The sequence below is a fragment of the Spinacia oleracea genome, chromosome 4 (assembly GCF_020520425.1).
Source record: "Spinacia oleracea cultivar Varoflay chromosome 4, BTI_SOV_V1, whole genome shotgun sequence".
NCBI lineage: Eukaryota > Viridiplantae > Streptophyta > Magnoliopsida > Caryophyllales > Amaranthaceae > Spinacia > Spinacia oleracea.
Genome location: NC_079490.1, coordinates 26906312 through 26930118, shown reverse-complemented (window position 1 = coordinate 26930118; position 23807 = coordinate 26906312). Strand labels below are relative to the sequence as shown.

The 23807-nt window shown below is 35.2% G+C and overlaps 2 protein-coding genes and 1 non-coding gene across 6 annotated transcripts; all 3 read left to right on the top strand.

Annotated features, from left to right (window-relative positions):
* Positions 1-11709: 11709 nt before the first annotated feature.
* Positions 11710-11781, top strand: TRNAE-UUC (transfer RNA glutamic acid (anticodon UUC)). Its single transcript has one exon. It is a non-coding gene; the product is annotated as a tRNA-Glu (tRNA).
* A 54-nt stretch (positions 11782-11835) lies between these two features.
* LOC110789911 (sugar transporter ERD6-like 5) lies at positions 11836-19484 on the top strand. Of its 4 annotated transcripts, XM_021994630.2 has the most exons (19): positions 11836-12190; positions 12584-12646; positions 14271-14360; positions 14455-14514; positions 15183-15248; positions 15337-15402; positions 15477-15552; positions 15635-15699; positions 15953-16045; positions 16132-16212; positions 16292-16376; positions 16478-16521; positions 16604-16666; positions 16745-16804; positions 16929-16982; positions 17440-17499; positions 17604-17718; positions 17813-17964; positions 18815-19484. In XM_021994630.2, exons 1-18 carry the CDS (start codon positions 12035-12037, stop codon positions 17941-17943), a joined length of 1428 nt encoding a protein of 475 aa, XP_021850322.1. In that variant the 5' UTR covers positions 11836-12034; the 3' UTR covers positions 17944-17964; positions 18815-19484. The 4 variants fall into 4 exon arrangements, with proteins under 4 accessions (XP_021850322.1, XP_021850324.1, XP_056699814.1 ...); XM_021994632.2 differs by lacking the exon at positions 18815-19484 and having other exon boundaries at positions 14271-14321; positions 17813-18122; XM_056843836.1 differs by lacking the exons at positions 11836-12190; positions 18815-19484 and having other exon boundaries at positions 14271-14321; positions 14438-14514; positions 17813-18122.
* LOC110789912 (protein DMP10) lies at positions 18262-19484 on the top strand. The gene has a single exon (XM_021994633.2). The coding sequence runs from the start codon at positions 18360-18362 to the stop codon at positions 19179-19181; it is 822 nt and encodes a 273-aa protein (XP_021850325.2). The 5' UTR covers positions 18262-18359; the 3' UTR covers positions 19182-19484.
* Positions 19485-23807: the final 4323 nt, after the last annotated feature.

The window sequence follows — 23807 nt, the reverse complement described above, 5'->3', positions numbered from 1 at the left end:
TATGACAAATTTTCATCTCTTACAGTAAAGTTTCATAGGTCTGTCCGATACTAATCTTCTCAAAGTAAGTATCTATGCAAATGATTGCGACATTGCCATATCCACATAGTTCAAGAAACAGAACTACTAGTCATCTTGCATTCTAGTCGTCCAGCGTTTTCTATGCGTCCACCTTTATAGAAAACTTCCGACCAGGGACCATTTTCAACTTTTGACATTCAAGTTCACTTGATAGACATTTCTTAGTCACAGGACTGGTCTTGACAATCTATCTTGAATATATCGTCAAATTGAAAGGACTCATCATTTAATACTAAACCAAGATTAAATGGAATATGAAAATACATTTCATATATGATAAATGTTCAACCCCAATGTTTTACAACCATGGGCCTCAAACCCATCTTTAAAACAATTAATGGAATTCAAAACTATGTTTGAGTTCCAGTGCCACAATGTGAGTGTTGTATTTCACTTGTTGCATAGGTTTAGTTATCATGCTTTGCCAATCTTAATATCCTCTTCATCGAATGCCTTTCGAGATAGGATGATCAGATCTTTTGAGTATGTTTATTTTGTGATCTAGTCTTTCTTGCTTCAAGAGTTGTTCTACGCATTTTGCAATGAAGAACCATCAAGCCAGCAGACACGTGATCTACCCAAGTTCACTGAAGAACTATTTAACATAAACAACTCTGTTTCATTGCTTCTTAGGCAATAATTACTTTTACTTCAACTGTATAGGTTGCTAGTGACGCTTTGTTTGGATTTTCTTATCCAAGCAGTCCACGGATATGTGAAAGACTTTCCAACTGTATCTTAGAACATAGAAATTAATACTTAATTTTCCACGCAACAACTCATGGTCTTCAATCCATGTTGCCATTTCAAACCACGATGCATATAGCTCGTTCTTGCCAATGGTTAACTCCAAAGGGATCTTGCTTGACCCTTTGCCAGTGTTTATGCGTGTAGCATCAATATTAGCATATCTTCATTTCCTTGAATCAATAATTATTCCTATGTACCTTTTCAAGTACCATAAGTTTTTCTTGATCTCAATCTAGTTGATCTTCACTTAGATCAATACATATTGGTATATGTTCGTCATGCCTAAAGCCATACGATACGTTTTTGGCGATCCTCATATTATATCATACATGATAAATTCTTTTGCAGAATAATTCCCAATTGAATTCTATTCATGTAACTTTAGCTCGTCTAGTTTCAGTAGATACTAATTCCAACTAAATTCTTTGACATATAATATAGGTTAAGAATCTCATTCAGATCCTTTGATGTTTAACTTAGTAAATGCTTATACATAGTTCAAACATTCTTTACTTAGATTTATTCATATGGGTCGAATATCTCCAATGGAGTCTTTCGTGTTTGATTTAGTAAATGACATTACTTAATCCAAAACAATATTCTAATATCTTTGTAAATAGATCTTAATACCCAGTATGTACTAAGTTTCGCCTTGGTCCCTCATTGATGAATAATTTCAAATCTAAGTCATTAGCATTTGAATGTTATTTCACAATAGAGAGATATGTGTGTGATACACATAGGAACAATTAAGTTTTACGTGTTCCCACTAAACTTCTTATATATCTATAAGAATCATGTATATTTTATGAAACAAAAATACTTATTAGCTTCACTAAAATACAGTTCCAATTCCCAATTGCTTGCTCAAATCCGTACTTAGATTTCATAAGCTAGCTTTCCTTTTCAAGTATTTATTTGGATCCACAAATCCTATGACATGCCATGTACATAGTTTCTTACAATATTTGATTGAGGAAGATGTTTTGTCATCCAATTGCCATATGTACCAATATGCAATCATTGCTTGATTTATAGACTGAAGCATTACGATTTTGCATGAGGTTTCAACACAATCCACGCCATGAATTTGCTTGATACCTTTAGCAACTAATCTAGCTTTGTGTGTGAACACAATTCCATGTTTGATGGTTTGTATCCTTAAAACCAATTTGCAACCAATAGGTGTTAATCTATTCTTGCAAATCAACAAAATTTCAATTTTGTCATCAAAACACTAAGTATGTTTTATGGCCTTTAACCAATTAAACATTAAGTCTGTATATGGCCTCTAACCATTTTAGGGAATCTATATTTCGTCATAGCTTTCTTACAAGTCACAAACTCATTAATCTTAGATGATAATAGTTTGACTGCAAGTTGTAGGTTTCTTCACTATCTAATAGAAGAATCTCATAGTTTCAGTGACCTGAACTCTATGCCTACTTGGGTATAGAACATCAAACAATAGAATATCAACAGACACTTGAAAGTCCTTTGAATATTCTGTTCTCCTTGAAGCACTTGTAAAGTCTTCTAAGAGATGTCCATTCTTTAAAGCCACTTCTAAAGTCCTTAAAGAATAAGTGTTCTGATTTTTTGATGAACTTCGAAAAGCCTCCGAAACGTCCGTTTATGTTTGTTGTTCGCCTCGAAGACATTTTGAGGTCTATTTTCTCCCACTTGTCATTTTGGAAACGAATTTCCAAAAGGACACTATTTCGAGCAAACAAACATTATGTTCTCAAAAACTCGTGGTAGAAAGATTACCCTTGTGTCTCATTTGAATATATCACAATGAAACATATATCTATACTTGGGCCTTAGTTTGTCGAATAACAAACACTAAGCTCCCACTGAGTTTAGAAACTCTTTAGATGTATTTTATTATTGAAAAGATATTCTGAAATTACTTTTCAACAGCTTTGACGAATTTGGTTTAGTTTGGTGGTAGTTGAGCATTTTATAGAAAAAATCTTTATGATTCATCATTGATCGAATCAAGTACTAATTGACTTCGATCATTCCAACGTAGATATGCCATATCTTATGGAGCTAGATCGTGAAATTACAACACACAATCATTGATGATCATTTTTTGTATAAGTAATCATCAACATGATCTAACCTAGATCTTTATGATTTCTTTCCAAGTGGACGTTTTTATACTTTTCTATGAATCTTTGAACTAGCCAAACAGATTCAAACTTATATCACTTTGAGTAAATAAACCAATATTCACTCAAACCTGGGTAAAATAATAAAGTAATTTTTTTTTCTTTAGCTTTGAACTCTATTGTCTTGGTGTTCTAACAATAGTTCATATCCTTTTTGTTACTTTCAACAAGTAAGACTAGCTTGTCTTGAATGATCTAGAAATCAGTCAACTTTCAAAATTCCATCAAAATAGAGCTTTAGAACGTTAACTTGTTGACATGGTCTAAGCAACAATGCTAAAGGTTTGTGGAACTCAAATCAAGAGATTGATTTGAACCTAGTAAAGTTCTTTTTTTTAAAGAGTTGTTTGTTTTAATCAAGCATACATGACTCAACCCGTAAATGACCATTTCATTCAAATAAACAAACAAACAGTGTTTATGTTTTTCCGAATGTGAGTCTTTCTGTGTTTGAAGCAGAAATTTAGGTATGATGATTATGGAACAAAATAGCCATTAAGTTCCAGCCTTGAAAGGACTTAAAACAAACTAGATGACCCTACAACTAATGTAGCAATGACATGCTTCATTTTCCACTTGTAGGTCATTAGTGTATCCTAGCTTCCATCATTTGAGTTATTACTGAAGTAAGAACCTCAAGCAGTATATGATACCAAGGAAGTTTGATTGCTAGGTCACTTCTCTTTAAACATAAACTTATAGGTAGAAACATAATTGTAAATTCCTTTCATGTGTTCCTTATGTTTCCTATTTCTTGTACCCTTTCTTATAGTTTTAAGAATTGACTTCTTTAGTGTTGACTTTTATACTTAGTTAGACATGTCCAATGTCACTCCAACAAGGTTCTTACCATTTTATTTAGGTTGAATATTCTGTTTCAACTAGATGATCTTACCAGAAGCTTCTAAATTTCTCTAAGCATCGATCTATCTGAATGTCTAGGGACTAGACTCATTCGAGAATTAAATGGATAAAAGATATTAGGTTGTTAACCATTGGTAAAGCTGAGTGTTAAACTCAATGCTTTATGATCTCAAAACTACATTGTATTTTGAATTCACAAGCACCAATCGGTTTGCCATTCGACTTTGATACTCGAAAACAACCATAAAATTCGCTAAAAGAAAGGTACATTTTAAATTGCTCATTTTCTCTCATTTCCGTAAATCGTTCTTGGATTCACTACCAATCGAGGAAATTCATTGTTACCTTTCTAAAAGGATTTACTGCAGTGTAAGATATTTAATTATAAACAATAATTAAAACATATATTGAAGCATGCAAAGTCTAAACATTTATCATAAGTAATAAATTAAAAATTAAAGCAATCATGCAATTTAAACAAGTCATTGGCATTTTATTCGAGTGTTTGTGTTCCGGCAGGTGTGAATAAAATGAATCCAAGATCCTTAAATCATTGAAGAATTAAGCACATTATGTATTTTAACTTAATTCTAAAATATTTTAGGTAAGCAAATCCTTTGCTAATAGTCTAGAAACTACACTTGGTTGATAGGTACGTCTAAGAACTTATTAGGTAAACCTATCTCATTTGCAACGACATAAAAGGACTCCTTACTTATATCGTTGAGTTTCACCAAAACTAACATGTAATCATAATTATTTGTGTACCTTACCCCTTTAGGATCAACAAGTAACACCTCGCTATGGCGGAAAACTATTACTTAGATTGATGTAAAGGTTATCCAAGTAAGTGTTATTTTGGCATGGCACCTTTTAACTCAATTTTTAAAGTTTGGAACTTAAGGCTCTTACTATGTTGGTTAGATTTTAAGTGAACTAAAATCCTTAATCATGCAACATAATCAAGCTTTTGATCTCATGCATTTTAAGACATATTTAAAGCAATAAATAACTTAAAGCATGCATAAGATGTAAATGTGATATAGTATGGCCCGACTTCATCTTGAAGCTTCAACTTCAAACTCCGTCTTGAATTTCACCATGGGAGGCGCCATTTTCTTCAAATAGGATATGCTATAATTGAAACTAATTACAACTATTTGATGGTACGCAGACCATATTTAAAATAAAAACTTTGGTGCATTAGACCAATTTTACATTCAAATTAATGGTACGCAGACCATATTTCCTATCCTATTTGGGTCATACTAGTCACTTTTCATAACCTGCAAAACAGTACATTTACAATATACCATTCACCCATTCATTTATCAATGAATGACCCACATAGCAAGGTAGTAGAAACAAATCATGCATCACATAAACATTTGCAACAACTAATCAAGGGTTCCAATAATCTACAAATTATTCAATCCTTATTAGTTCTAATCAAGTTGTTTTAACCTTAAAGGAATGTAGACCTAATCAAGAGTTTAATGACTAAAAGCTCCCACTAAAACCAAGAAATTCACATGCTTTACAAATTTTAAACATAAAATTGTATTTCCTAGTCCAACCGGAAACTTACAAATTTAATCAAAATTTAAAGCTCATATAAAATAATATTTAAATCCTTTAATTTTATTTTCAGTTGATTAAAATTAATTAATTTAAATTTTATCAAGGTTTTAATTTTAGTAAAATAATTAGTATAAATAAATTTATAATAATTAAATTAATCAAAATTAAATTCCGAGAAAAAATGAATTTACGAATTTAAATTTAATTAAAATCGTTTTCAACCGAAACATAAATAAAACGGCCCTTACGTACTAAGGCAAGGCCTTAGGCCGAAGCCCAAGCCTCACGCAAGCACCAAACAACCGCAGCGCCATGGGCCGCGTGCACGAAGAAGCGCCCAGGCCCGCGTTGTGTGGCCGAGTGATGCACCATCGCTGCGCACAACCTCGTGTTGTGCTTGCTGCTCGTTGCTCGATGGCTGCCTGCGCGCTGGGCCTTGGCTTGCGGAGCGGCATGCGAGCTCCCTTGCTCGTATGATGCTGCCTTGCCACGTGCCTGGCGCTACATTGCATCGCTTCCCCTTGTTTGCTCGACCATCCACACGGCACACACGGCACAACCCTTGCCTGCCGCGCATGCCTCATTGCTCATTGCCTCGTACCGCATGGGGGACGAGCTCCCTTGCTCGTCGTCGCAAGCCCGCACTATGCAACACCCCTTATGGGTAACACTTAGCTTCCATTGCTTCGTGCGTGCAAGTTTGTGAATGATTTATAAAAATCAAAACTTTTATATTCAAATTTAAGTACAAATTAATAATTCATATTCATTTCACTAAATTTATGTGAAAAAAATCGAAAATTTATTATTCAAATTAATTTCCGATTACATATTTTCTTAGGGATTAAAATCTAGGTCATAAAATTTTAAACTTTTCAATTTTAACAAATTTTATGGTGGTTTTTAATCATAGGATCCTAATTTAATTATCAATTAATTATGAAAATCAAAACAAATTCTAAATTATTTGAAATTCAACAAATTAATTATAATTACAATTTAGGTTGTATAATTAACAAAATTAGACCTTAAAATTGTTAAACATATACAGTAGGTCAATCATAGATTCAAGATTTACATACAAGATTCGCAAATATTTAATTTAACATCATAAAAATTACAAATTTTGCATTCGAAAAACTAAAACCTCCGAAAAGTCATAGTTAGGCTTCGAATTTGGGAATTCTGGGTTCGGCGTCAAATCTTTGATTTTTGTCAAAATTTTAAAACGTCGTTTATATGCGAAATTCACTATAAAAACATAAGATTTCGACCATTATTGACAAAACTGCCGAAAAATCCTGCGAACATATAATCAAATAATCGCACGAATTTGCAATCAATTACATCCACGAAATTAATCACTCCTTTAATTCATTGCAAATTTATAAAATTTAATCCATGTTAGCTATTATTGATTATGGAATTAATTAGAGGCTCGTGATACCACTGTTAGGTTATGAATAATAATACAACAATATAATTCATGAGGAAAAACCATAAAGTCAGAATCCAAATTAATTACCACATAAACAATTAGCATAATTTAGGTGACATACAATGTGATGCGTGCCTTCCCTAGCTGCTACCGAACCAAACAAGAACAAGTCTTTAGAACCCCAAACGTTGCCCCTCCGTAGAAAGTCCACAGCACGTTCGGATCCGCCTTAGGTTTAACCAACTAGGATTTTACTTAAGGTTTTATGTATTCAGGTTAGGCTTGTATTATGTTCTCTCTTGAACGCAATGGGAATAAAGAATATGATTTTCAATTCAATTGATGTGTATAATTATGAGGGCCTAGCCTCATATTTATAGGGTAGGAAATAAGGAATTTGAGTCTTACTAGGAATAGAATTACCAACCCTACTAGGATTGAAATTCTTATTCAATTAGAATTGCAACGTTAATTAAACTCTTAATTATATGAATTCTAGTATCGGACTAGAAATACTTAATCCAAGGTTACTTGGGAATTAAGTAATCAGATATTTCTTGGAGCCCAAGAAGAAACAACCCAATGCAGCCACAACGGGCCACGTTGGTGTGTGGTGCTGCCTCGGCCCAGTGTGTTGTGGCCCTCGCCTCAGCAGGCCTGCAGTCGTTGCTTGCTGGGCGCAGCCCATGAGCTGCTGCCTTGCTCGAGGCTTGGCGCGGCCCATGGCTGATGCCTTGCTTGCAGCTTGGCGCGGCCCATGGTGATGCTGCCTTGTTCACAGGGCGCGACCCGTGGTGCTGCCTTGCTTGCTTGTCGAGCGATGGGCCGGCTCGCTTGCCGGCTTGTTGCTCGTCGAGCTTCCGATTCGTTTTCCGATTCCGGAATTCATTTCCGTTTTGAACAAATATTTACGTTTCTGTTAATATTTCGGATTCCGGAAATAATTTCCTTTTCCGACAATACTTTCGATTCCGGTAATTTCCATTTCCGGCAATATTTCTGATTCCGGCAATATTTCTATTTCCGATAATATTTTCCGATACGAACCATATTTCCGTTTCCGGCAACATCTACGAATTGGATAATATTTATATTTCCGTCATGAATCATATTTTCGTTTCCGGCAATATCATCATTTCCTGAGTGTTCTTTATTTTACCTTTTGACGATTTCAGCTCCCACTGGAACCGAGATCCGTCGTTTCCGAATGTTCATAAATGGAGTACTCAATGAATAACATATTCACTTAAATACTTGATCCGTTCACGTACTATTTGTGTGACACTACGGGTTCAGTCAAGAGTAAGTTGTGGATTAATATTATTAATTCCACTTGAACTGAAGCGGCATCTAGCTAGGCATTCAGTTCATTTGATCTCACTGAATTATTAACTTGTTAATTAATACTGAACCGCATTTATTAGACTTAGCATTAAATGTATACTTGGACCAAGGGCATTATTTCCTTCAAGTTTGTGACAGGGATTAAGCATTATGTGATTAAGCCTACGAACGCCTCTGCCCGTTCCACTTTTCATATAAGGAAATCCTAGGAAGCGGGGCTTTCAAGAAAGTGTATCCTCTTTTACTACTAATTACTAACTTTTGTTAGTTATTGATTTTTGATCCATACATTTGAAAAGTTGTGATTGGTTCATTCAATAGGGTTTTGATGAATAATGAAAAAGATATGAACTGGGTTTTTTTGTGTGTGTTAGGGTTAAAAGGGGATCTTGCTTTTGTTGATTGATTAAATTTGGTTTATCATATTGCATTAATTGCTTGATAATGTGTTAAATGATGCTATATTGCATTGTTGGTTGATAGTTTTAGAAGAATGCCTGGTTACCGGAAGCCTCTTAAATGATGATATATTGCATTATGGATTTTAATGGTTTGCATCATGTATCATGATTCAAACCATTAATGGCTTGCATTGTGTTGCAAAAAACCTTGCAAACCATTAATGGTTTTTTCTCTCCTTTTCTTAGGCCCTGTTCTTTAGAGCCGAACTGAACTAAACTGAACTGAACTGAACTGAACTGAATGCTCTTGTTGGTGGAGGTTGTTCGGTTCAAATACAAAGCATGACCCTTCTATTTGTTTTATTTTTAAATGCTACAGTACTCATGAGATAAATGCAATAACATTTACATAATAATATTTGTTTTTACGGATATTTCATGAAATGCCCCCGAGTTTTTCCATAATTCACCAAACGCCCATCAAGTTTCAATAATTCATAAAATACCCCTCACAATTTGTTTAAATACCCAACATACCCTTACTAATAACGGACCGTTAGTCTGCCGTTAGCCAAGTTTCCAATTCTCCCAAATGCCCCTATTCTGAAACTTATTTCACCAAATGCCCCTATTGTGAAACTTATTTCAACAAATGCCCCAAACTTAAATATAGCTATTTTGATGTTTCAGCAACTAGTTTTTGTGTTTGAAAGGTAGCCGTTGGTCACGGTTGACTATAAAAGCCCCTTTGCTGAATGGTTCTTGTAAGTTAGATGTTATTTTTGTTTGCTTTGCTAATTTCATAAGATTTTTTTTCATGAGTTTTCTTTCAAAATCATCATCCACACCCAATGAGTCCACATATATTAGAGTACCTGCCAAATTTTGTTATTGTGGTAGGAAATTTGTCATTCGAAGCTCTGATACAACACTCAATCCACAAAGGTTGTACTACAAGTGTGATCCTTAAAACAATCTGAGATGGTGCAAGGGAGTAGTTGAGCAAGAAAACAAGGGGCAACAACACGAAGGATATTGCGGGGGAAGCTTAGACGAAGGAGAAAGTATTGAAAACAGGCGAAACAGTAAGATGCAAGAAGAATTGAAGCAAATGAAGAAGAAGCTAAAACAACAACAAAAAGTAGTCAAAGTTTTAATACAAATGAGGATATTGATGTTTGTAATTTTACTGTATTGTAATCATGAAGTAATGAGAAACAAATTCACATTTCATACATAATTGATGTTGCATAATCTGCACAAAATACCAAACTGGGAAGCATTTCTGTTTTTAGCTTCACTTACAAAACATCTTTGCACCAACTACATTTAATGTTGTTTTCTACTCAATGAATATGTGCAAGATCAAAACAGATGTGCAAAAAACTCCCCAAAAAGCATTAGCAACTATCCAGAAGAGCTTGTGGAACAATTCTCCACTTCAACCTCCATTCCTACCACAATAACAAAATTTGTTAGGTACCCTAATATATGTGGACTCATTGGGTGTGGAAGATGATTTTGAAAGAAAACTCATGACACAAATCTTATGAAATTAGCAAAGTAAAGTAAAATAACATCAAAAATACAAGAACCATTAAGCAAAGGGGTTTTTATAGCCAACCATGACCAAGAACCACTTTTCAAACACAAAAACTAGCTATCGGAACATCAGAATAGCTATATTTAAATTTGGGGCATTTGGTGAAATAAGTTTCAGAATAGGGGCATTTGGGTGAATTGACTAACGGCGGACTAACGACCCGTTATTAGTAAGGGTATGTTGGGTATTTGTACGAATGGTGAGGGGTATTTTATGAATTATTGAAACTTGATGGGCGTTTGGTGAATTATGGCAAAATTCGAGGGCATTTCATGAAATTTCCGTTGTTTTTATTTATGAGTAGAAAATTATGGTTAAAGTTGAATGAATAGTGGAAAAAGTAAAAAATGATGCAACTATTTGGAAACGGAGAAAAGTTAAAACAAACCCAAGACCCAACAGACCAAAGTCGGGCTCGACAAAACAGAAAGTATCATGGTACGAACCCCCGGTATTCCTATTAATACTTCGGTTTTCAAGATCGACTCTTTCAACCGCTCAGACATCCGGTTCCTTCGCGAACAAAGTTCGGAAGGTCTTTCGTTGAACCCTCTTCAAAAGAGGATTTTTCTGCTTATAAACCAAAAAAATTATAAAAAATACTCCATTCGTCCCAGAATACTCGTTACACTTTCCTTTTTTATCCGTCTCAGATTATTCGTTACACTTTTTTTCCAACCCATTTTAGAAAATATTTTAATAGAGTCCCTTTCTCACTTTGCCTCACTACACAAATATTTTAATTTCAACTCTCCTATCCTTCAATATAAAAATATCATAAATTCTCTTTCCTCTAATATTAAAATACCCCACTAACTTCCATCACATCCAGGGGCGGAGCCAGAAAATTTTAATTGGGGGGGGGCAAATATAGTGCGGTGTATGATATACAAAATTTATTCATATCCCTTCGAGAATTAAAAAAATAGCGTGGTTTCAAAATATACTCCTTAATCTTTTTTGACATTTAAAATACTTTGTTAAAGTTGGCCATTAAAATGAAGTTGTCAAAGCAAAGAATTGGAAAAAAAAAAACATAACAAACAATAATTGAAAGTAGAAACAAAAAGAAAAGAATAGGCAAACTAAAATTGCATTTGCTAGGTTTCAAACCTGTGATATGCTGACATATTTTGTTATGAGTTAAGGATTACCATCTCTGCTACTGCTAGCTTGTGTTAATAATAGCAGAATTTATTACTTATTCTAGCCATAGGGGGGTCATGTCCTACCCTAGCCCCCCTTGGCTCCGCCCCTGATCACATCTACTTTTTAATAAAATAATATTTGATAATCACACTACTACTTATCGCATTATACCGTGTGCCCATAATAATGTAACGACTATTTTGACAAGGAGGGGTAACAATTACGGTAGATAAAACATGAATAGGCTCCCGGCCATTGAACTTTTCAATTCTGACACAAGTTAGCATTTAATTAATTTACCGCTGTATTAGTATTAACAAATCCGATGTCGTCCAGCGGTTAGGATATCTGGCTTTCACCCAGGGGACCCGGGTTCGATTCCCGGCATCGGAACTTTTTAATTTTATTATTTTACCCATAAAATCCGAACTGTATTTGTTTTTGGCCGGGTTTGATTTGCGTCGTCGGAACTTTGCCCGGCATTTATTTGTTCAATTTTAATTCCAGTTCCCAAGTAATTTTAAACTGATTCATAATATTAGTACTCGATATTAATTTTGTAATTTGTAATGCCCTCTTGGTTCATTCGGATAGTATTACATTACTGTTAAAATCGGCAAACACCGGAGCAGTGGAGAGAGAAACCATGAAAGAATATCAGCAAACAACATCAGTTAGCAGCAGCAGTAGTAGCCCTCTGCTAGTTGAGGAGAGAGAAAATGGCTCACCAGCAGCAGCAACTGCAGCTGTTATACTCAGCACTTTGGTTGCAATTTCTGGGTCCTTTGTTTTTGGTTCTTCTGTAAGTTGATTATTAACCCAATCGTTCTTCTTTTGCCCAAATTTTTTTTTTGGCATTATTTGGTGTTTCATTCTGGGGTTGTTGATTGTTGTTGAAATTTTACTAAACATCTGCTGCAAGATGATAACTTCGGTTATCTAATAAAACACTGATTTTTCTGAATATAAACTTGTCATAATGTAAGCGGTATTCGATCCTAGGTTTTGAGTACCGCAAAATAGTCCACTCCAGGACTGTAGAGGGAAATTGATGTGAAAGGGGACAATAATTCAGAGGGAAATCATAAAGTTGAATTAAATGTTTGAGAAGGGAAATGACTTGGTTTTGCACTCTTGTACTTTTTGGGACATAGTACTTGGTAGTTGCTACTGAAGGAGACATGATTTGTTGCAGGTTGGTTTTTCATCACCTGCTGAATCTGGAATGATCTCTGACCTAGACCTAACTTTGGCACAGGTGTGTAATATCTTCTTTCTATTGTAGCATAATGCAAGTCGAATACACTTTCATTTACCCTATTATGTTGTTGCGATATGTCGTGCAATGTCATCAACAAGGTCTATTACTTAGTAGTTAGTATGTCCTAAGTTTTCTACTTGATATGCTCATTTCTGGTAAAGTGATGCTTATGAAAAGCCTAATTAAGTTTGTCATTCAATTCGGACAGACATAAATGCTGGAAAATTTAGTCTAGTTATAGTTGTACGCATTACATCTTAGATTGACTGCATTGTTCTTTATCATTCCATCATGAAAAACATATACCTGGTACAGAAACTGTGATTATAGTTTGCCTTGAGTTTCCTGTATAGCGATGTTTGTGACTCATAAATTCATCCTTAGCGTCATCTTTGCTCCAAATCGGTGGGCTGTGATTTGTAAGGGCCTCAAAGATATAATTGTGTCTAACACTTTGTTTGGATGGTAAGATAGACGGGGAGGGAAGGGAACGCAGAGGAAGGGAGAAGGCAGAGCTCCATTTTTCCTCCAAATCTCTCCAATTTTGTAAGGATGATGGTTATTAAGGAAGTAAAGAGGGAGGGAAAATTGGATCCCTCCCCTTCCTCCTGCAAAGAACTAACAAATTCACTCAATAGATTTAAGATAAACTCATAAGATTACTGAGAAAGTGGAAGTCTTGATTACTGGAAAATTCTAAGCAAGTGCTCAAGGAAATCAAACTAGTAGCTTTAGGCTACCACTTTCCAAAACAAGTGACTTTAGGTCACAACTCTCAAGAATACACTACACAATTCACACACTTTTTTTGTTTGTCTTCCCTTTACATATAGCCTAGAGTTTTTCTGACCGTACTCTTCTCTTAATTACTATTTGTCTTCTAGCTAGGTACCACACCTCTCTTCACCAACACTACTTGTTGCTTCTGCTATCCTTTCTGCTTCTGTCAGCCTGGCCTGCTACTACTATAGGATCAAGGGGAAGGTTAGGTGATTTGGGTGGGTTCATCACACCTCCCCCCGACCCCTTATCCAAACAAGGGAACTTGTTCCCGTCCCTATCCCTTCCCTCTCTTTGTCTTCGTTTCCTCATCCAAAAAGAGTGTACAAAGTACTAATTTAATCAGCAAGGATGCCTCAAGAATTAGAAAGTTCTGTGGGCAAGAGCTTTTACTCCTCTTCATTTTACCTCAAATACTCGTGTCAAATCCTTGCACAGTGACATGGAACTATGGACACTTATCACTTTGTTTTGGATGTTAACTATGGACATTTTTCACTAAAAGGTCAAGTGTGACACTTCTACATGTACCATTATCTGATGCCAATATGAAGGCAATACTCAATTTTGAGTAACAAAGGTAAATATAAACTAGACAGTCTACGGCCTCTACGCTGGAATGCGAATTAAGATTGAAAATAAGAATGCATGATAGAAATCACGTCCTCGTGAATTACGACTTGTGTTGAGTTACCAAAATATACAGCATGTTTTGGGGAAAAATTATGTGAATCATTTGGTATCATTGTACCATTGCAGGATCTTGATCTTATACACAGTAAACTGATACATTTTCTTTTTCTCTAAAAACTTACACCACTTGCGTTACCTGGCCATACAGTATTCAGTCTTTGGATCGATATTGACAATTGGAGCAATGATAGGTGCGATGGTAAGTGGCATGCTATCAGATCGTTTTGGGAGAAGGGGTGTAAGTTGCTTCACTTTTCCTAACTGGTCTTTGAAAATTGCTACTGTCATGTCATTTGCTAAGTTGTTATCTTCTAGTGATCTTTTTTTTGCAGGCTATGGCATTCTCGGAACTTCTTTGCCTTGCAGGAAATCTTGCAATTGTATTTGCGAAGGTTTGACTTCTTATCTTTTCCAACTGTAAATGTTGAAGTACCCATCTTTCTAATCTGATGTTCTCATCAATTAGAGCAAACATAATATTTGTTCACGCCGCTTGACAAGTTTAGCGATTTTGCATCTATTGCAAAACTCTGGTTTAACATGAGTAGAATTCTGATGATACTGGTAGGTTGTCTCTGGTTTAACTTGGTATAAGTCGTACAACCTTTCTTGCATATTCTTGTGTGCTTCCATCAGCATATGTGAAGTTCTATAAAGATAATCAGTAACCAGAACATTGCTTCCATCTCTTGTATGGCTATAAAGATCACAATTATTTTAATTAATCCCCTCTACAGAAGTATATTTTAAAAATTGGATGTGTATGAATTTTTCATGAGTAGGACCAAAACCTATTTTATGGTAGTTACATACTTACATGAAACTCCTCTTCTGTATTTCTAAGCGAGTTTCGCTGAGAAAACTTTGTTGATCCAAGATTTGTTTTTCATCCCTCCAAAGAAAGTAACTGATAATGTAATTGGCATATGCCCAAGAAACCTAGTACAATTATCTTTCTTCCAGGACAGTTGGTATTTTTTTAAGTTTCAACCTTCACTCTACAATAATGTGCTTGCAATCTTATGTCACCGTGATTCCGTGAATCCCATGTTTGCTGAAGGTGGCTTGGTTACTTGATATCGCAAGGCTACTAATCGGTGTTGGAATTGGGATCATTTCTTATGTTGTAAGTACAACATCTTATACGAGCACTAAGCCCAGTTTATTACTTATTAATGTGAAACATTGTAATTGCATTCCTAAATTCATAACAGGTACCTGTCTATGTAGCCGAAATAACCCCTAAAAACCTTAGAGGAGTATTTACAGCAGCCCATCAGGTTCTGTCTCTTGAATCTGCAATCTGGTTAAATAACAAAATTATTATTCAGAACTTAAATGTCCTGCATGGCAGTTGATGATTTGCTGTGGTGTATCAACAATGTGGCTTGCTGGAAATATACTTCATTGGCGCATTCTCGCCTTAATTGGTACTCTTCTCCTATTCTCCTAAACCTTTGACTGAAGGGGAAGATGTGGTTTCAGAATTACAGTTTCTTGACTACTTTTCAGGGATTGTTCCAAGTGTTCTACAGTTTCTAGGTGTATTCTTTATCCCAGAGTCCCCACGATGGCTCGTAAGTATTCTAAGTAAGATATTAATGTTCTCTAGCATGTGATCTGATTTTGTGATCAAAAGCCTGTATTATGTATTATTATAATTTGATTTACAGTTTGGAAATTTTATGCGTGTAGTAAGGTTCATCTTACGAATCAGTTAATTTTATGTTGTAGTATCTTTTTCAGTTCTGCTATAAAACATACGTGGGCCCTGAAGAGTGAATAATCAACTAAGGAAAATTAACTGGAACACCAAAATTTTGTGTACAGGCAAAGAATTCAAGATGGGGAGAGTGTGAAGATGTTTTGAAGCATCTTAGGGGACAACATGTTGATACTTCAGCAGAGGCTACGGAGATTAGGGTGATTTATCCAGCTCTTGTTTTTGAGTCCTTAAATTTGCATAAGATGGAGAATGAGTTAAGCCTCCTACATGTTTGATGTTTCAGGAATATACAGAAACCCTTCAACACTTATCTGAAGCAAAGTTTCTCGACCTATTCCAGAAAGAATATACCCGTTCACTGATAGTGAGCATCTCAAATTGTCAGTTGCAGTCCCTTTATTAGAGTGACTGTTCTTTCACGAAGTGCTTTAAATCTTATTTAGGTTGGAGTTGGGCTGATGGTCTTCCAACAATTTGGAGGTGTTAATGGGATTGTATTTTATGCAAGTTCTATATTCCAATCTGCTGGTATTGAAAATGGTGCTTCTTGGTATTACCTCTAAGTCTCTAACAATGTAACAAAGTCTTGCAATTGATCCTTTGTTCTCATAAATTTTGTGCATGCTCAGGTTTTTCGGAAAGAGTGGGGACTATAGCAATGGTCACACTTCAGGTTCTCTGCTTTCATTTATTATTAATGGTTCCCACAAATCTGCCTGTGCATGTCTGTAAGACCTTGTAACTGCCGATGACAGGTTCCTATGACAGTTGTGGGCACCCTTTTAATGGATAAATCTGGACGGCGACCTCTTCTAATGGTGAGTGATTCTAAGATTTGTGCACGGCATCTGAATTGCAAGTATATAGATAAGCCTGAAGTTGCTTATCAAATTCAGATTTCGGCAGCTGGGACTTGTTTGGGTTGCTTCTTGACAGGATTGTCATTCTTGCTCCAGGTCCTCTTCTCGCTCACTCCAAACTCCCATCCCCAACTCCTCCTACTCATCTTCATGGGTTTACGAAAATCATCTTCTCCTGTAAAATTCCTTGCCTAAGAAAATTATGCTCTTCATTTTGCAGGATCTTCATATGGGGAATACTGAAGCTCCCATTTTGGCACTCATTGGGGTACTGGTAAGATGCATAAGACTATAAGAGTAGGCACAAGTTACCCCAGCCCTGCATATTTACTTTTCTTCCCCCTTTTCTGAATATATACTCGGTTGTGGATTTTTACCTAGATGAAATAAAGCTTCACCCCTTAGTCTCAAACGAAGATCTTGCCAAGGAAAAGGTATAACCCGTATAAGGATCAGCCTAAAATAGCTGGTAAAACTAAATCAATTTTAACCAATCAAAAAAATTTAGAGGTGTTTTTTTCTATTTCAACTCCATGCAACCACCCCCTGTAGGAGCTATGAGAAGATGGTGTCAGTAACCGGTTCAGCCGTTTGTATTAAAAGTTTACTGGAGGATCTGTTATTTTTCTATTAAATCCTTGATTAATAATCATGCAGTTTTCCTTTACAAAATTTATTGTTATATGCTACTCTTTCAACTTAATGATGTTCTGTTCTTGCTGTTGACCTAGATGTTCACTGCATTCTTCTCATTGGGCATGGGTGGCGCACCATGGGTAATTATGTCCGAGGTAGGATGTAGCATTCCTGTGCATTCGATGCTTCCTTCACAGAATGTATTTATCTTCAAACTTTCATGTCATGTTAAAAAACGAAAGTTGCATTTGTTTTGTAGATCTTTCCAATTAACGTCAACGGTTCAGCTGGTAGTCTTGTCACAGTAGTAAATTGGCTTGGTTCATGGATTATTTCATTTGCTTTCAACTTCTTGATGAGCTGGAGTTCCCCTGGTAACAAACCCATTTCAATTCCTTGCTAGCTGCCCTGAACTTCTGTTTGCTGTAACAATCACTGAGTATTAACAATGGATTCTTTTCGTAACAGGTACTTTCTTCTTATTCTGCGTGATTTGTGGTTTGACTGTCGTGTTTGTTGCAATGCTTGTACCTGAGACTAAGGATCGCACGTTGGAAGAGATCCAGGCATCCATGAACCCCTTAACATCAAGTTCATAGATCTTTTCAGTTTTGATATTGGTATATATCTTCATCCGCTTATTTACTTTTGTAACTTAGCTTCACCTGACTCATGCTTACGTTCATAGTTTCATCTCAAGAAACATCGATCAACTTATATGTTGTTTTATACACTACATTCTTCTATCTATACATGCTACGGAGCAGGATTTAATGTATTTCTGTGATACATTTGCTGCACATATCTATAACGGATACGACATTCTAGCCGAACAAACTGGTAGCGTAAGTTCTGAGAAATTTTAATCCAAAATGTTACCTTTCATACATGCACTATTTCTTGTGAATACTGCAATCATTTTAAACCGTATACTGAATCACATGTCATTTTGGTTACAGTTTGGCATACACATCATAAAGATGCCTAATACGCTATATCTCTTGAAACATCTCACATGATTAGTATGCTTTCCATCAAGTTAGTTACTGATGCACCATACACCAAAAGCCAAGGAAAAACTCCCCACCGAAATTTTAACCACCCCGTTTCCATTACCAAATTATACCAGCTATATAACTACATTCAAATCAAACCATATCCATTCCATAAAGTTATTAAATCCGCGATGGTAAACACACCCGAGTCACAGCAATCAACAATGAATAAGCTACCCCTTAACGGACCCTTGCTCGGCCCATCCACACCACAAGGTACAGGCTCGGTCCACAAAACCTTATCCAGTGCTGCTAACCTTGCTAACCTTCTGCCTACAGGCACAGTCCTTGCATTCCAAGCCCTCATCCCTCCTTTCTCCCAGAATGGCTTATGTCATCCTGTCAACACATACCTCACCATATCTCTGATCGTAGTATTTGCTCTCATTTGTTTCCTCTCTTCTTTCACTGACAGCTTTATGGGTCCAGACGGTAAACTCTACTACGGGATTGCCACACGTAAGGGTATCTACGTGTTTAATGGGATGAAATGGGAAGAAGAGGAGAGGGAAAATGGTAGAGAAGCAAAAGACTTGAGCAAGCACAGGATTAGGTTTATAGACTTTGTTCATGCTTTTGTTTCATTGGCTGTGTTCTTGGTGTTTGCCTTCAGTGATCAACATGTGTTGAAGTGTTTTCTTTGGAATTCAGCAAATGAAGATTGGGTTAGTGCACTTCTTCTGAATTTGCCTCTTGGAGTCGGAGCTTTGTCGAGCTTCTTGTTCGTTCTCTTTCCGACTAACCGGAGAGGGATTGGATATGCAGACATGGCTGCTATTTAGCTTAGGCTTCAATGCTTCATGTTCTAAACTTCGATTCCCCGTAAGTTCATTTACACACTGCGTAGTAGTACAAGTTACCATAAGTCTGTACCAGCATTTCTGACCACTTCGTGTTTTTTGAGCCATTTCTAGCAAAATAGTTGCAACATTTTTAAATTTGGTTGGGTTAAAAGTGATTTGAAAACAATCTTCTTGTAATGTTCGGCCCGACAATATTGTTTGGCCTGAATGGCTCGCAAAATTGGCTTGATTTCAGCGTGGCTTGGCCCTATGTTCATCTCTACTGAAAAAGTGGGTTGTACACTTGTACTTGTCCTTCATTATTTTTTACAGTAGCCTATGCGGCTATTCGTTATTTTTTATTACAATTGTCAATAAATAAAATTTATAAAAACTTTGGTATCTTGAGAATATACAATGACATGAATCTGATAAGATCCTAGATCCTACATAACTGGATTATCTTTTTTTACTTATATATAGATCACAAAAGAATGATAGTTCAAGTTGAGTATTTAAATAGTGCCAATAGTAAAAAAGTGACAATATTAAAATGTTTCAACTAAAATTTTAAAAAGAAACGGAGGAAATACCTCGTATATATGAGTGGCCAGTTTACGATATACAACTTGTTATATTATGAGCATGGTATGAGCAGAGCTATCTATTTACCTATATCGCCGTATGCTTAAAACTTGTGAGCATATGTGCTTAAACATAGCTTTCACGAAAACAGATTTGTATGGGAAATTGGGAGAAAGAATGGCGTGCATGGTGAAAAAGACTAGGATATTTTTATTCTGTTACTCTTGTAGTCTTGTTAATTTTATTATTTGTTCATTTAGAATCAATTAAAGCTTGCCAATTTTGATTGTGAATGCATTATTATTAAGGTTTATCCATACTGTGATATTGAATGATCGAAAAACAACCGGACAAAATATATGTATAACAACAGAGAACAGACCTTATAGTTTCATATTTTTCATATTGAAATTTGGAAGTCCGAAAAGACAGTTTAACTTTAAAAAAAAAAAAAAAAAACATTGATATCGATATCTTAAAAGGCTAAAATGTGTAATGCTTCAATTCAAAAACATTGTTATCGTTATCCTTCTCTGTATAAGGCTAAAATTTGTACCCCTCCCGGCTCCCATCTCTTAAATATTGTCTCACATCACAATTTTCACTCTAAAAAAAATTCGTATCCACAAACATAATGAGAACATGTGAGAAAATCTGAAATATATATACCAAAAAAATACTCCGTATTTCGTATCAAAAAAACTCAAAAAATACCGCATAAAAATCATAGGGAGTTTCGGTTTGTTCTTTACGTTTTCATTTTTAGGTGTTATATTTTCTTTTATATTATCACATAAATGCTTTAATATTCTATCAAAATTTGTAAAAAAAAAAAATTATTTTAACCAATTAAATTCATTGGGTCATTTAATCTCTCACACTCTTTTATTGGGACATTAAATTATTCTCATTTTCCCAATATCAGAATTTTGATAGAAGTAAAAACATTATAAATAAACTTAATTATCCTTTTTAAAATAAAAATAAAATAAAGGAATCTCAATGCACATTAATTAGTTTTTTAATAAACGTGCAAAATGTCAAACGTAAAGAACAAAAAGAAACAGAGGGAGTAGTATTTTATACACAGAACGATCTTTAAGGATCGGATGGACTCAGTGGTGAAGCCACTATAAGACAAGGGTGGTCGGCTGACAACCCAATTTTTTTTTAAAATGTTTATACCCTGTATTATTAGAAAAGTAAATTAACCAATGAGGTTTTGGCCTAATGGTTAAGATTGTGTTTTTATGCACGATAGGTCATAGGTTCGAATCTCCCACCCCAATTTGTAATTAGTATTAGTATTATCCTTGTGGCTCATTCGCACCAAAATATAAAAGTAAATTAATATGGATTAAAATATTATTTTATTAATATGTTGACACATCGAGTCAAAAATCTTAACTCCGCCACTCGATTAAGGACGAATAAAGTAGTTGATCCAAAGGATCCTACATTCCTACTACATGTACACCTAGTGTACAAGATATCTTGTACTCCATATTTTTCTATTGGTTGAAATTGCATATTTATTGTCTTTCATTCTCAGTTTTAGTGGGTTTAATGATTTGTAAACAAATTAATGGTGATGTACATGAAAATCTTGTACACTATGTGTACATGTAGCCTTTTTCTGATCGAAACCCGAAACCTCTTGCTGGAGGTATCCTAAGCATGCATAATGATTGGAGGTCAAGATAAATGCACTGAAAACAAGAAAAATAACTCCAAACAAATTAAAGATGTCAACTGGGAGAAGGTATATTTGTTGTTGGATTATTCTATAATTGTGTGTATGGTTCTGATAAGTTTCCCTGATGCCATTCTGCAATCTCAATTGCCCGTTTCGAAATAACAATATTCATTCATTATTTATACCCTTTGAGTTATGGTCAACATAATTCATCATCATCACAATTCAATCATGTAATTTATCAAAGTCAAAGTATTATTTGTCCGAATCTATGGTTATGGAGATTCGTCACTCGGTTTATGACTTTTAATTTTGATTCATTGATTGTGATGTCCACCTTTTAATTTCATGATTTTCTTAACAAATTATTCCAACATACACGTAAACTTGTATGAACCTTCTTCATCATTTCATTAAGATTTAAGAGTATATTTTTAATTAAATAAGGGACGACGGTTTGGGGTTTACTCGGTTCATTGGGAAACCGTGAGTTCGTATGTTATGATGGTTAGTATTTTAGATAGTAACAAGTCTATGTTGGGTGAGAGTTTAACTATATAGTACGTTTTTACGAATTTACAATAATAAATAAAATAGCCCAATGCACTAATAAGTTGATCATTTTTCTTCTAATTTTTCAATGTGTAACAATAAGTTTAATTATTTTTTTTTGATAATTAATAAGTTTAATTAATTCAAGGGTGGATACTAAGTATGAAGGAGAAATGTATAAATTGGGGATTGGATAAATGGATGATGGGATAAAGCATGTTTTATCTAAAACAAAATTACGAAAACCTGGATGTGGATAATGTTAAACTATGAACCGACCAATCATATTGCTAATAACATGGTACACAATACGGTACAGTGTACTTTCCCCAATAGAGTAGAGTACGGAGTACAAGTACATTGTATAAAACGCCGTAATTACTCTCTGGTTTTGCAGCCCCCCCTTTCCCATAAACCAATCCAATTGGAAATCCACCCACCCACTAGATTTTGGTTGCTCTTGGACCAAATACAAACCTCCCGCATCCATTTGTAATTTCATATTTCCCTTGTGACTCATTCATATGTACAAAAAAAAAATGTAATTTAAGTTTTTACCTAATAATTTACTACGGAGTACTTCGTAATTGTTAGACCATCGTTTACATAGACTACTAACACAAGTAAACATGGTCTAACTGTCTAACAGTCATGGACCTTTGTCCCACATTACTATTTGATTTGGGCATAATGATTAAGAAAAAATTGTAAATATTAAAGTAGTCCATATGATAACAAATAAATAGAAGAAAAATATTAGGTAACAATGATAAATGTGGAATTTGGGTATTTAAAGTGTGACACCAAAAGCATATGAAAACATACCTTAAAAATAGAGAAAGTATTTCATTTGTGCATGCCTATTGAATTCGAAATAATTTAAATTGTGTACTATTACATTAACAGCTTTGACTCTTTTTCACCAATACATAAAATGTGATATGCATTGTGTTGCTAGTTAATTTAGTCTCAATATATTTTTTCAAATATCAATTTTCTTTTTATATATCTTTGTGTTGGAAATAATGCAAAGAAAAAGAGTTTTACCATATTGTGAAAATGTTCCACATTGGGAGAAATGAAAAGTAGGCTTTTCAAGTGGAGTATTTAAAGAAAAGGATTTTTGTCCCACATGGAAAGAAAACAAGCTTTTCCCTTTGTTTAAATATAAGGAAATAATGTTTATACTTCGAAGTACTTCCCCAAGTGGTGTGGGCTAGAAGGGGATATACCCCCCACGCGAGCGCCGCTGCCGCCAGTCCGGCCAGTTCGGTTTGTGGCACGTGCGCGGTGGGGTGTGGTGGTTTTTTGGGCCAAGTCGTAACTGACGGTCCAGTCTTTATGAGACCGGTCAGTTAAGACTGGACCGTCAGTTACGTAGCTCACTCCACCCTCTTAAACTAAAATCGTAACGGTCGTATTTATTACGTTCCTTGATTTTCGCTTCCGTTTTAATTACTCAAATCAATTCTGATTTTCAGTTATCAGAAGTTTTATTACGTGATCAATTATGATCGGCGGTTACAGGTGTTTTAATTACTCAAATAAATTCTGATTTTCGGTTACAAAATCTTTGTGGCTTTATAATCAGTTTGGGGATCAGTTTCAAACTACACCGAAAATCAAACCCTCTATTCTCCTAATCTGAGCATTATTTTGAGTTCCATGTTTCTCCTTAGTTGAGTGCACATTTTGGAGAAACGCTGTGTAAAATCTTGGGGGGCAACGCCTTTTTCGATTGCACCATAGTCGGGGCGAATTTTGCTTCTAAGACAGTGTTTCATAACACGTCA